At 38.2% G+C, this 14,426-nt stretch overlaps 1 protein-coding gene across 3 annotated transcripts; it reads right to left on the bottom strand.

Moving 5' to 3' along the window:
* Positions 1–2,250: 2,250 nt before the first annotated feature.
* On the bottom strand, positions 2,251–6,034 carry LOC110865676 (serine hydroxymethyltransferase 7). 3 transcript variants are annotated; one of them, XM_022115000.2, is made up of 5 exons: positions 5,782–6,034; positions 4,632–5,650; positions 3,338–3,743; positions 3,134–3,235; positions 2,251–2,809 (listed from the first exon to the last, which is right to left on the bottom strand). In XM_022115000.2, exons 2-5 carry the CDS (start codon positions 5,619–5,621, stop codon positions 2,583–2,585), a joined length of 1,725 nt encoding a protein of 574 aa, XP_021970692.1. In that variant the 5' UTR covers positions 5,622–5,650; positions 5,782–6,034; the 3' UTR covers positions 2,251–2,582. The 3 variants fall into 3 exon arrangements, with proteins under 3 accessions (XP_021970692.1, XP_021970691.1, XP_021970693.1); XM_022114999.2 differs by having other exon boundaries at positions 2,254–2,809; positions 4,632–5,935; XM_022115001.2 differs by lacking the exon at positions 2,251–2,809 and adding an exon at positions 2,879–3,066 and having other exon boundaries at positions 3,124–3,235; positions 4,632–5,936.
* Between the last annotated feature and the right edge of the window lie 8,392 nt (positions 6,035–14,426).

The raw sequence follows: 14,426 nt of genomic DNA, 5'->3' as shown, positions 1-14,426 counted from the left end.
TTGGTTTATGGTAGGTGATTTAGATAACGAGATGTGTGTAATACGATAAAAGCATGGTAGATACGCTGCTGGTACTTCCTATATATAAATGTTTTTATTGTATTACATATAGTAGCGTTATCTAAATTACTTCAAACAAAGACAAGACAAGACATTTCATTTGCTTATTTCAAAGACATATTGGTTATTAAGTTAACCATACATCATTTCTTTTAAATCAAATGAATTTTCATATAATTTTATAAAGAAACACTTTTGTTAAAGGTTCATGGTTACTTTTGAAATAGTTTAAACATTTCCTTTTAACATTTAAAGCCATGAGTTTTAGTCACAAAATCTATGTTACTCACAGACATTTTTATGCTGACGTTTATTTTCACATATGTTTCAGGAGCGAATGTTTGATTATGAGCATGCTACACATAGGACGGACACGGGCCTTACTTATCTTAAAACATAAAGACATTGTTGTGTTTAGTTTGTTTTTATTCCAAGATAATGTAATTTAACAATTCAATAATACAAAACCTTATGTACCCTGTGTTGTGAAATAATTTCCTGTAACGTGACTCCCCGACGTTTCCGTCGCGGCTTGTTGTTTTACGGATCGGGGTGTTACAGAGATTGGTATCAGAGATATGGTTATAGGGAATTAGGTTATTAGTAAAGCTTTTGACCTAGACTATAACCTTTCTAAAACCCTAACGCAAGATAGTTTGCGTTTAGATTCTTAAAACAATACCACCACCTATCCTTAGGTGATTACAAAAAAAAAAATACAAGGAAAATTGGTTTTTAATAAACCAACCTTTATCCCGCTGGTAAATAATAATCTTACCTACGTAATTGGTATACAATAATCCTACCTATCAACATGTTGGTACTCAATGAACTTCCGCTAATTTTTTTAACTAAAGTTAATCTTTAAGTTTTATTAATTACATAAAAAGTCCCTTTAGTTGTAATTTACTAGTTTTAACTATTTTATAAAACAAAAAAAAACCTCAAGGGACTGTAATTTACTAGTTTTAAAATAGTTAAAACTAGTAAATTACAACTATAGAGACTGTTTGTGTAATAAATAAAACTTAAAAACTAACTTCAGTTAAAAAACATTAACGTAAGTTCATTGAGTACCAACATGTTGATAGGTAGGATTATTGTATACTAATTACGTAGGTAAGATTATTATTTACTAACGGGACAAAGTTTGGTTTATTAAAAACCAATTTTCCAAAATACAAAAGTCACAAAAAAAATCCAAAAAATAATCGATCCTTAGATGATTTGTTTTTAAGGCTTTAAGCCTTTGATGTTTTCAAAATCTCGTCAAATTTTGGGTTTTAATAATGTGAACACGTGCAATCTGGAATGGTGGATGTCTGTACCCTGAGTTTTCTGTCTAAGGCTAGGGTGTTCGTACAAATCCACTTAATCGGACCACTCACTCTTACCTGGGAACTCTTGGGTGGTGAGTGTCCACTTAATCTGTTCAACCAAGGCGTGTCCACTTAATCTGTTCAACCAAGGCCAACTCAGCTCACCGATGGCCTCCCCGATCCCATACCCCCATCGTCTTAGTTTAAAAGACCGTGAGCTGCTTGGGCCGATAAGGTCCCTCGAGGAGACGCAAGGTGGAGTCAAAGTACATTCATCACGTACATGCGCAGGCTTAACAAAATGCGTTAAGATTACTTATACTTGCATAGTTTTTAGATGCGCAAGTTTTAACGAAATGCTTATGTATCAAAATAGTTTAATTATATGTAAAATTTTATGAGCAACTAGTGGTTACAATCCAAAACATAACACTTGTAATTCAATATATTATTTTTTAAATAAAATTAATAACAAATCTTCATCACATAACATATACTAAAATTTTATAATCAGTGAATAAAATATATGCAACTGTATCAGACTAACAGGTTATACAATACAGATTATTCAAATAAAGAAGATTGAATTGAATTGCATATAATAATAATACAAAATAAAAATGTATTTTTTACACCAATTAAGAACTGTGAGTTTCCAATTATTATATTTATTTTTTAATTTCTTAGAAAGTAGCATTTATTTAACAGAAATCATTTCACAACCACTACCTAGCTACTAACTCAACCAATAACGCACGTCCACATAGGATGGTGGTGATAACTGTTTTCTCAAACATAGTATGCACAAAGATTTGTATATCACACTACCTTTACTTTAATCCTAAAAAATACACAGGAAGATGATAAAACATGATGAACACACATAGAAAACTGTCCTACATTCTATTGTATAGGCCAAAAACCAGATCTTGAGTTTACCACAAAACTATACTCGAAGAATGAGTCCTACCATGACAATCCATTTGATCAAAATCCCAAAAAAAAAAAAAAAAAAATACTATACTTTGTTCCATGTAAGATATGGCAATAGTAGAACGGCCAAGAGCCCGAAACAGTCTGATTTAGACAAAGGCGTCTTGCGTCGAACATACCAACAAGTCTTCTTTAATAAGTCAAAAAAAATACACCAAAAACGGTTTGGGTTTGGGCTCGCAGACGAGATTTGAGGCGCATAAAGGGTATTTACTGCAAATCTTGGCCCGGCATTGAAAACTGAGTTGCAAAGTTTTCAACTTGAGTCCTGAGTTCAATGATATCTTTGTTGTTTTCAACACCTTTCAAGAAAGATTTAACCATTTTTCCATGTTCCCTCTGCACTGAACTTGTTATTTGAGCTGCTCGAAACAGAAAGTCCGCCATTGTTTCAAAATCAGACTCCAGGCAACCACGTGACGTCATTGCAGGAGTACCTGACCAAGTATACATACATACATCACTCGTAAAAAAAGGTTCCCTCATCTTGGGATGACCCGAAACACTTTTATACAATTTTCAAACGTATCTTATAAAATAAAAATGAGCTAAATATGTCTACAAAAAAAAAAATATTTTAACAATCTATTTTTATAGAAATTTCATACAATCAGTTTCAGCATCATTTGACAAAATTTGCGTTGAGCTTAAGTTTCATATTTCACCCTTTTGACCCATTAGAGGTACTTGTTATTTGAATGTTGCTACTTCTAAAGAATGATTATCTGAACTCGAAAAGAGGATCAAGAATTTGTACTCACCGATTCTCACTCCTCCGGGGACGAGAGTTCCATTATCATCAAATACGAAAATTTTATTGACAGTAATATGACACATCTCACATACTTTCTCCAAATTTTTACCTGAAAAAGGCATCATTGATAAAACAAACTTAATATTGCATCCTAAAACAAACAAACTGCACCATGCAGAAGAAATATTAAGTGAAAGTAGAAGAATTGTACCGGTCAACCCAAGATTCCTAAGATCCCAAAGCAACAAATGATTATCGGTCCCGCCTGTGACCAACCTGCAATTTCTTCTCAACAAAGCAGATGCCAATGCCTGGGCATTTTTCTTCACCTGCTGCATATATTCCTGGTATTCTGGAGTAGCCAACTGTTTCAGTGCAATCGCAAGAGCAGCAATGTGGTTATTGTGTGGCCCACCTTGGAGTGCGGAACACACAGCAAAGTTTATCTTCTCCTCAAAGTCGTATTTGTCGTTTAGATCGCCTTGATTCGAAGGAATTCCAGACTTCTTAGATTTGGGACCCTTTCTGTAGAAAATTAAACCACCTCGAGGGCCACGGAGACTTTTATGAGTAGTTGAGGTGACGATGTCACAAAATTCAAAGGGGCTTGCACATTCCTATCAAACATAACCACAAAATAATCAAGACATAAAGATTAGATTGAAACCAACTAAAAAACTAATGTCAATATTCATGAATGGCAATTGTTGTACAGAAAAAATTACGGCACAGTCGCACAAAAAAAAAACATATTGGGAAATCCAAATAAACGAGAATAGACGCCATGTTACTCAATAACAGATGTGCATTCCCTAACAAATCCACTACTGTATAACAACATGTATTAGGTATCAAATCCCCCTTTTCAGATGTAAAAACTATCATGTCTAATGGTAAAACAAATTGTGCCGCTCACACAAAAAAAAAAATATATCAAAAAATGTAAATAGATGAGAAACTCAGAATAGCTGTGATGTGATGTTACTCAATAACATGTGCATTCCCTAAGCAGAACGCATTACAGTAGTAACACATACATTAGGTCCTTTTCAGATGTAAAAACCATTGCAAAACAGATTGATGTCAAAAACTCATTATTGCACAGGAGTAACCCAAAATATAGCATAACATTAGACATATGATAAACTGATAAAGTGGAACTGTGGAAAACCATTGCCAGCGAGAATACATAGCACGTTGTCAAAAAAATCACAAAAAAAGTTGTCTGTTCAGAGCCAATGAACTTAGTATTGCACCTCAAAAATTGTCATACAGGAAGATGAGCACTGCGTACAAAGGAGAACACTCAATTTTACATCAACGGTCAACCAAGTAAAAAAGAAATGAAAGTAAGAATAATACAAACCTACTAGTTTTTTAAGCAGTCATGAAATTAAGACTCTTATCATTAAATAACATAAAAATTGATGCATAACCAATCTAACAAAACTCGACATACGAAGCAGTCAGTTAGCAACAATTTAGCAGTTAGCAAAGAAATTTACCTTCGCAGCTATAAGACCACTAATTTGAGCCATGTCACACATCAACACTGCACCACACTTGTCAGCAATCTGCCTAAACTTCGAATAGTCCCATTCCCTGGGATACGAACTCCCACCACAAATAAGTATCTTCGGCCGATAATCAACAGCCCTTTCCTCAAGCTTCTCAAAATCAATAATACCCGTCTTCGGGTTAACTTTATACGACAAACTCTCAAAGAAAATGGATGCCCCGGAAACTTTCATCCCATTAGGCGTATAATACCCGTGACTCGTGTTCCCTCCAGACGGAGTATCCAACCCCATAATCCGATCACCCGGCAGCAACAAACCAGTATAAACAGCAAAATTCGCAGACGTACACGAATACGGCTGAACATTCACTCCCCAACTCTCCGAATCAAGACCAAAAGCATCCAAAGCCCGTTCACGACAAAGAGTTTCAATCTCATCGATATACTGATTCCCAGCATAGTACCTAGCACCGGGCATACCCTCCGAATACTTATTCGCCACATGACTACCCAACGCTTCCAAAACCGCTTTACAAACGAAATTCTCGGACGCTATCAATTCAATCCCCTTGTATTGTCTCTCCTTCTCTTTCTCCAAAATCTCGAATATATCCGGATCAGCACCCTGCAGACACTGGTTACCCCACGCCTGAACAGCCTGTCTACGCTTGGACAGCGTGTGGGACGAAGCGGAATCGATGCTGCTATCCCTACGCCTTTTCAAACACATGGAGTGACCTAATATTCGAAACTCCTCGTCGTCTTCCCCAATTTTACTCTCTTGGTTCAAATCCATGCTTACAGTTTGGTGTTTCTGGTTCAAATCCATATCAGTTAAAGTTTGTTGTTCCATTAGTTGAAGAGGAATACTGGAAACAACGTGAGGGGATGAGGTTCGGAAGGTGGAATCGATCTGGAAGGAAACGGTGTCGTTTGGTGGTGGATTGTGAGGTGTAAACCCTAGGGTGAAATCCATATAATTTTGAGGAAATAAAGTTTGTTTACCTAACAAGAACAAAAGTAAGAATTAAGGGCGGAGAATTGGGTGGTGGAATGAAGAAAGTGAGCGGTGGTTTTGGTTTCCATTAATAGAGGAAGCCCTAATTTTGGATGACTTGAAAAGGATGTTTGCGTACCTTTTGGAGAACAATTGAAGCGTTATATGATGAAGATGATGAAGACGATGAAAGATTGCGATTGAGGGAATAGCGTGGGTTTGACGAAAAAGAAGAAGAAGGGAGATGGGGGGATGTATCTGGACGCGTAGCAAGCTGTATCGGATTTGTAGCGCCGGGTCGAGACAGAAGAGTTATTAGTGTGTAAGGGGCACTCCCTTAAGACGGGAGTCCCCTCTCTTACGCATAACCAATTCTCGTGTGCCACGTCAACTCCTCTCTTAAACTCTCCTCACACCCTAAATTAATGGCGGCACTCCCCTCTTAGGTGACTTGGTTTTTTATTAAAAAAAAAATTATCATTGGTTGATTGAATGGGGCCCACCTTTTCTCTCCTCCCCTCTCTTCGGTGCCTCCTCACCGATCATCCCCCCTTTTTTGGCTCACCGCTAGGCCGGCGGCACATCCCCGATCGGGGAAATCGGTCCCCGCATGGGGTCACCGATTGTGCCCCGGGCACCCTTATTATTCAGAGCCGTCTTGAAAAAATTTAGGTTTCGGGCGAAGAAAAGAATTGGGTCCAAAATTATGGTTAAGGATAAATGAATTACAAAAATAAAAACTTAGTCATGGAGCAAAGACTCGAACTTGAGACCTTTACATTATTTTGAGATGATTTTTGCCACTACACCACCAATAATTTTTGGATAATAAACGGATAAATATACTAAATATATAATTTAATAAATATATACAAGTTTATAAAGACTTTTCAGGCCCTTTGAAATTTTGGGCCTCGGGCGTCGGCATGGGTTTGCCAGGCCCAGAGCCGGCCCTGTTATTATTAACCAATGGTGTGGTTGATTGCGTAAAGGCAAAGTCTTTCAGCTTGAGATGTAGAGGTTTTGGATTTAAGTCACACATACGACACGAAAAAATGAAATTTGTCGTTAAAAAAAAAGAGTTATTATTATTTAGGGTAAATTACACTTTTCGTTCTTTATGTTTGTACCGGATTGCAACGGATAGCATTTAATTTCAATAATTACAGTCACAGTCATTTATTTGGAAACTCGTTACATCTTTCATACTTTAGCACTAACAAGGTTAAAATTTTAAGTTAAGTCAGAACATGTGCCTTGCACATGATGGTAAATTGGTAATTTCACTTTTTATATATAAAACCCTATCTTTTCTCCCAGCCATCTCTTTCTCCATCTTTCTCTTAAACCAACCTCCACAACCACCACCACCATATCCCAGTCGTCGCCACCACCACTGTATCTAGCAAACACCACTTTTCCCTCTTTATAACAAATCCCCCACTTCCTCCCCCTCCCTCTCTCTCACGCTCAGCAAACACCACCACTAGCAGCCCCTCCGAGCATCGTAAGAGATCAAAAGGCCTAACATCAAAACGGTTACAACCAAGGTACTGCCGAGATCGATGAGAAAACACAGCGGATGGAACCAATGCGATGACTAGGTTTAGGGTTTGGCTTTGTACTGTAGCCGTTGTTTAAAATGATGGGGAAGGTGGGGGCGCTCATGGATGGAGAGATGTACGAACAGTAGGAGCGAGATTGGAGCTCTAGCAGTAGCATGGTCGCCGGTGGTGGTTTGATCGGAAAATAGGATCTGACTGAGTGCAATGAGTCGGAAAGTGGAAAGTGAAAAAAAAGGGGTAGGTTTGATCTGAGAGGGTCCAATGACGTGTTTGCGAGATTCACCATCGTTGGTGGTGGTGGTGGGTGTTGGGTGCAAAGGCAGTGATTTGTAGAAAGAGGGAGCTGAGGGAGGGGGACTGAGTTTCTATATATATATATATATATATATATATATATATATATATATATATATATATATATATATATAGGGGAAGGTTCTACGCAGAACACAAAATATTGCGAGAACACGCAGAACACAATGAATCACCTATTTTTTCAATCCTAAAAACCTAAAAAGTAAATGAAAATGTTGCAAATGTAAGATTTATTGTTTCTTACACTAGAATTCAAAACAAAATATGGAATATTTTCACTTTTTGTATAACCTACACATATGTAGGTTATGTGTAGGTTAAATTACCAACATGTATGTAAGCTACGTGTAGGTAAAAAAAAAATATGGTTTTTAATGTATATATTGTCACACCCCGAAATATCAGAGCTGGCGTGACTGGACCGGTATCTTCATTGCATAGCGGAAGCAAATAAGCTAAGACTTCTCGAAAATGAACGCCGCTAAGTACTCGAATTCCCATGGGTTCTCCTATTCCAACCGTTCCATAGTTTTGAAAATGCAACCTGAGAAAGAAACATGCGAAAAATCAACATAAAGTTGAGCGAGTTCATAGTTTGTTTTGAAAAGATTTAATATAAATCTTTTAGATAACCGGTTTTTAAAGTTGTTGAGAAAATATAGAAAAATCATTTTCTCGGCATAATATATGAAAAACTGTGAGTCTAGCCCACGAGAGTCTTTGTGCATTGCACGAGAGAGAAAGGGCCGAGCCCAAACGAACCTTTTGTAAGCAGGATCAGCGCGTCCTCTTACTTAGGTATAATTTGAAAAGCGTTACCAAAGTTTGTAAATCCATGTATTTGTGAGTTTCCATCAAATGAATCTTAAAAACATTTGAAAATTTGAGTATCAAAAGCTGGTATGTAAGCGTCTATGAACAGATCATTAATGTTTTGCAAGGACATTAATATGTGTGGCGACATAGGAAGCACTCAACCCTAGCGGATTTCCCCCGGTCCACCCGGTTAGAACAACAAAAGCACTACATGGGCCACACAAGGACCCAAGAGTGGGGCTCGCTACACCCGATAGATCTACCACTTTTGCCCTCGGTCTTATACAAGATTAATGGCACTTAAGAGAGATTACTATTCGCTCACCTGATCTAACAGTTCATTCCCTAGCTTAACCATACCCTAGTTAACGTATAATGTGAGAGTTATTCATGTCCTTGGGCCTCTGCCCATGTCCTTGGGCCTTTGCCCACGCCATTCGTGTTATTAAAACTCATGCATGTTTCGAAAAACACTAATGTTTTTATAAACCGGTATGTTTAGCATAATCTTTTCGTAAACCATTTGAGTTTGTTAAAATCATATCGTAAAATGGTTTATAAATATGCAATATTCATTTATCGAAACCTTGTGTGATTTTGCAAAACTTGCATGTCTTTCCACCCCCGAAAACATTTTATAAAAATGTAAAACAGTAAAAAGTGGGGGTTATGAACTCACCTTGATGTTCCTGTGCAAAGCTAGCTAAAAGTGATTGCGTGATGTCGTTCCAAGAACGTGAACTCGCTAACGTGCAATTATAGCATTCCTAACAGGGAATAACTGATCAGTTTCTAATTTAAACGTAGCTAAACTACGTGTCCGAGCTCTACCGAGTCGTAAATAAAACGACTCTACGAAGGTGTTAGTATTTTGAGTCGAAATAGCCAAACTATTGTTACTTGATCCCGTTTATAACCGGGATAAAACTAAGTCACGAAGTCGACTTAGTTTTCGAGTGTTATAAAATATATATTTATATATATAAATATAAATATACTTACGAAGTCATGTTGGTCGTCGCGAATAGAAAGCGTAGGTGAATAGTGGTACGTATCCGAAATCTCGTATGTGGTGTGGTAATATACCGTTGTAGTTTTCGTAAGATGTAACAAATAAATATACATATGTATTCGAATCGTTGGCGTTCGGAATAAAAATAAAACATTATTTTTATTTTATAAAAGTATACGGACCAACGACGTTTTAATAAATATAACGATTCTATTTATTTTATAAAGTCGCGTGAATTAGCGACGTTGGAAATGAATATAAACAATTGTATTCGTTTTATAAGAATATTCGGATTCTAAATTGTTGAAACAAATATAAATACTTATATTTACTTTATAAGATTCCGAATACTAAACGTTTTGAAATAAATATGAAAACTACATTTAGTGCGTAAGAGAGTTTAAAGTTGTCGTTTGAAACACTTATAAACCTTATGCTTATGTTAAATAAGTGTCGGGTTTCGTTAACTTATAACTCGTTTTGTAACTCGTAGGACGTTGTCAAATAAAATATATTTATATTTATTTTATATAAAGAACTCGAAATTCGAAAAGGCGTCGTTTTTAGACCATAAATGCATGTCGTGTTTCGGGTTTTTAGGAAAAACGGACAGAGTTTCCTCTATTTTTTGGACGATCCCGACAACTAAGTGTCGATATATTTTTCAAAATTCAATCAATTTTCAACAACATAACACTATATATAAATTTTTCGTCAACTGTATCAAAAGTAAACTAATATGTAATCGTTTTGGGTCGAGCTCGGTCGCGTAAATTGACTAGAATATAACGTAAACTAACTCGCCACGCTAGTAACTTTACCGAGTCTTTCGTGTTGACCGGGCGTTGACCTGTTTGACCGCTGTTGACCCGAGTTGACTCGGGTGTTGACCGAGCCAACCGGGTTTAACCCGAAACCCGAATAAATCTGCCCCGAATTTGATGTTTGACCAAACCGCAGCTGATTGTTTGTCTACTGTTGACTGATCCTGATCGAACCCCAAAACGAGACCCTTCTTTGACTGTGTTGACCCGAGTTGACTCGGGTTTGACTGAGTTAACTCGGGTTTGAGTGTCCGACTAAGTTGACTCGAACCTGAGCCAAAATTAGAACCGTATCTTCACCACAACTGACCGCCGTTGCCGTCATCATCAACGTTCATCATCGGTCATCATCGATACCAAGGTTCTGCTGTCAAAACCCCAACGTTGCCACCACCGTCACGACCGCCACCACCAACTGTACCGCTGAACCGAACCCCGACTGAAACGAAGAGCTTCGATTAAAAAAACAAGATTTTTAACAGAATGAAGACAGGAACGTGGGGGTTACCGTGAGACTCCTCGGACCATCACCCCACCGTCGTCACCCATGCCACCGCCGTGTGCGGCGGCGGCGCTCCCACTCTCGCCGTCCTTTCTTTCTCTCCTGTCTGCGATCTCGGTCCGATGTCAACCACCACAGCGTCACCGGCTGTGGTGGTTCTTGTGTTCGTTGCTGTCCGCCGCCACCCAGCAAATGGTGGTCGGCCGTTCATCCATCAAAGGGATGAGATGGAGATTGGGATGTAGGAGTTATTTAGTTGTGTTATGTGTGAGATTTCAAAGAAGAGGTGGGTTTGTTGTGATTTGAAGTAAATTATTTAGGGTTTCTCAAAGAGAAGAAAGCACGGGTATTTGAGAGGGAGATTAGAGGGGTTGTCGGCTGAAAAATGAAGGGGGGTGTTAGGGTTAACTTCTACTATATAGGTAGGTTTAGATAATGGGCTTTGGGCTTGGGCCCAAGGCCCACAAGCCCAATATCGCGTGTTTTGAGTGGCCCGTTTACTCCTACGAACTCGTTTTCAGAGCCCGAATTTCATGTAACGCCGAAAAATAAAATTTTAGGGTCACAGATATGTAAAATAGTATCGTATATCATTATTAGACGCGTATTTTATCGGTTGCGCTATAACGTGTAAAATTCGTCATGGATTGTTTTCAATCCGTTTTTCGATCTGTTTCCAACTGCGGATACTAAAATTTGAAAACAAAGTTAAATATATCATAATTTATTAATATTGAGACGTAATTCGAGTCCAGTGCTCCTGTTTCGTTGTTGATTAACGGTGTGTTCTGATTTCCACGTTTTTCGCTCACGTTTGTGTTGTGTGCCGTTAGAAAGCGTGATAATTTCGCAACACGAAATCCATAAGTGTAAGTTATATGTATAAACTTCGCATTTGTTGGTGTTGTCAGTATTTTGTACGGTATCCGTTCGTTATCTTTTGTCGTTACCTAGTTTTTCCGAAAATCGTTGTACGCGCACTTTAACGTCAGATAAGCGCTCCTAGGCATTCCAATAGCCTAATTAAGTTAATTTGTGCCTTAAACACTATTTATTATCGCCTTAAACGTTTGTTAATCGTGTAATTAAGAAGCCGTTAATTACCGGTTGTCACATTCTCCCCCTGTTGCAGAAATTTCGTCCTCGAAATTTAGTGTATGTTATCTCCTCAAAGTTGTGTCGTTCCTAGGTAAGTCCGAATAATACCAAAGTGAATGACCGCGTAATCGAATCAAAACTGATTCAGATTTTGTGAGTGTAAAGACATTTTGCATCGGTAGGAACCCAACGGTTCAACTGAGTTTGTTCTAGAAATCGATGCCAAGTGAACGAGATGTTGTGATACTATCACCAATGTGACTAGCTTTACCAGATTCAACAAAAGAGGAAATTCAACCAATGGAATTCCAAATGAACGTTCACAAACTGCAATCAATTTTTGAAACAACAGAATATAATACCAACGGAATCTAGCGTTGGTTGTTGTATAAGTGAAACTCGAATTCAACAAACTCAAATAAGTAGAATCGTAAAAATGATTTATCAACTCTTGAACCATTAATGAATAAAATCAACGTGTTGCAAGGATACACCGAAATGAAATACAGCCAAACCTGGTGTATCATCGTCTTAATACATAATTGCATTAAGACTATTTAAATGATGTGTCAAACGAAAAGCATAAATAGTTACGCATGAAACGGCTGATCGTGATTAGCACAAGCTACAAGTTTATACCGACACCACAAGGTGTCGTAGTGAATGAAACAATTCTGTCACACCCCCAAAATCCACATGCGGAACACCACCGCTTGGAGGCGTGACTGACCAAGATCCAGCCACCAATTATACTGAGCATTGAATTAATAGTAGAAATAATTACTATTCAAAGTAGTTAGCAACATTTCAGTTTGAGTTCGATAATTAGTTTAACAAAACAGCGGAAGCATAAACCAAATAGTTTTAAAGATAGTTCTTAGTTCAAGATAGATAAACCCAACACACGGGTTTTGACGAACACTACACATCCCCAAGCAACAGCTCCTGAGTCACTGGTTACCTGCAAAGCATGCAGTAAGGGGTCAACAATAATGCTGAGTGAGTTTACTAGTTGTCCAGTTTTAGTTTACCAAAAACTTAGGTTGTTTAGATAAAGCATTTATAATCACGTTGTGGGGAGCTACCCCATTTGTAAGCTCACTAAACTGTAGATACCGAAACTGTTGACGGAATATTATCGTGCCCCGAGTCAATGTCTATCGTCATTGACCATGTTGCAAGGTCTACTAGTTCACGCCCGATCTCCCCCGGTCACGGTGTGAGGTTGTCAAACCTAATAGCGCTATCAACTAATAACCCGTTCGCCCCCGGCGATTAATCGGTACTGTAAGCAGGGACTTGAAGTGATAGAGTTTCGTTTAGTATGGCTAGTTGTGATTTACAAATAATATCCAAACGTATCTCCCCCGGAGATAGTAATTACCCATTCCGTTTTCCCCCAGAGAAATGGGTCAAAAAGTGTTTTTCCCACAGTTGGTAGTTTATTCGTGTCCCTCCGCGGGACGCATGCTTTTAGTGTGTGAACTCACCTTGGGTTGCTCGGTAGATTAGGTTACTTTGTCAAACACGTTGGTCACCACGTCCTAACATGGTTACCAGTACAGGTCAGGTTTGGTGTACGAGCAATCACGTAAAATTTACTTATAACTAACACGTAGCAAGCATAATAATAGACAGTGGGTTATTGGGCCGGCCTTAACATTTACACACTCAAACAGTAACACATAGATCAGTCAATAGGCAGCCCAATTTAAACACATTATGGCCCAATAACCAAAGTGGACAGCCCAGTCGCAACCAGGTGGTCTCGGCTTGTCATGCTGTGGTTGCGAGTCGCAACCGCGTGGTCTCGAGTTGTCACGCTGTGGTTGCGAGTCGCAACTGTCGAAGTCTCGAGTCGCAACCGTTGCAGTTTCGAGTTGTCATGCTATGGTTGCGAGTCGCAACCGTGTGGTTTCGAGTTATCACGCTATGGTTGCGAGTCGCAACTGTGTGGTTGCGAGTCGTAATGCTGTCCCTTTCATGTTCACGTGTTGATTCAGGTACATCAGTCCAAGTTGTACTATGTAATCAGGCCCAAATCGAGTAATAGCCAATAAGGTTCAACTAACAACTTTTCCTAATCAGTCTATTAGTAAAATAGATCAAACATTGCCCTTTTTGAGATCTTTAAACCATATTCAACAATGTTCATCATAAGTTCATCAATTCTAGGGTTTTCATGTCAAACATAACCATACATTTACGAACCAAAATCACATATTTTCAACAAGATTATCATGCAAGAACAAAGAAACATACACTTTGTAGCCGAAATCTTATGTTCAACAACATCATTTTGCAAGAAATAATGAAGCATAGTATGGTTAGCCATGAATACTCTTAAACTACCATTATCTAGCCATCTTTAAGCATGTTAGCAAGTATTCATACATAAGGTTTTACACATATAGTCAAACTTCACAAATCACCCAAAAATCATGCATAACACTACTAACCAAGCATTTTCTAGTCCATTCAACACACATAAGTCCTATGCACAAAATAATAACACTAACCGGTTGAGAAGAAGGAGCCGAAACAAAAGAAGGGAATCGAGAAAGTAAAGTGTCCGAATGATGATGATCTTGTCCGAGATTCCTTGACCGAGATCCTTGCTTGATCCGAAAGTTGGAAGAGAATGGGATGTTG

This window comes from Helianthus annuus, chromosome 6, assembly GCF_002127325.2.
Source record: "Helianthus annuus cultivar XRQ/B chromosome 6, HanXRQr2.0-SUNRISE, whole genome shotgun sequence".
In the NCBI taxonomy this organism is placed as follows: domain Eukaryota; kingdom Viridiplantae; phylum Streptophyta; class Magnoliopsida; order Asterales; family Asteraceae; genus Helianthus; species Helianthus annuus.
This window is presented reverse-complemented; position numbering and strand designations above follow the sequence as displayed.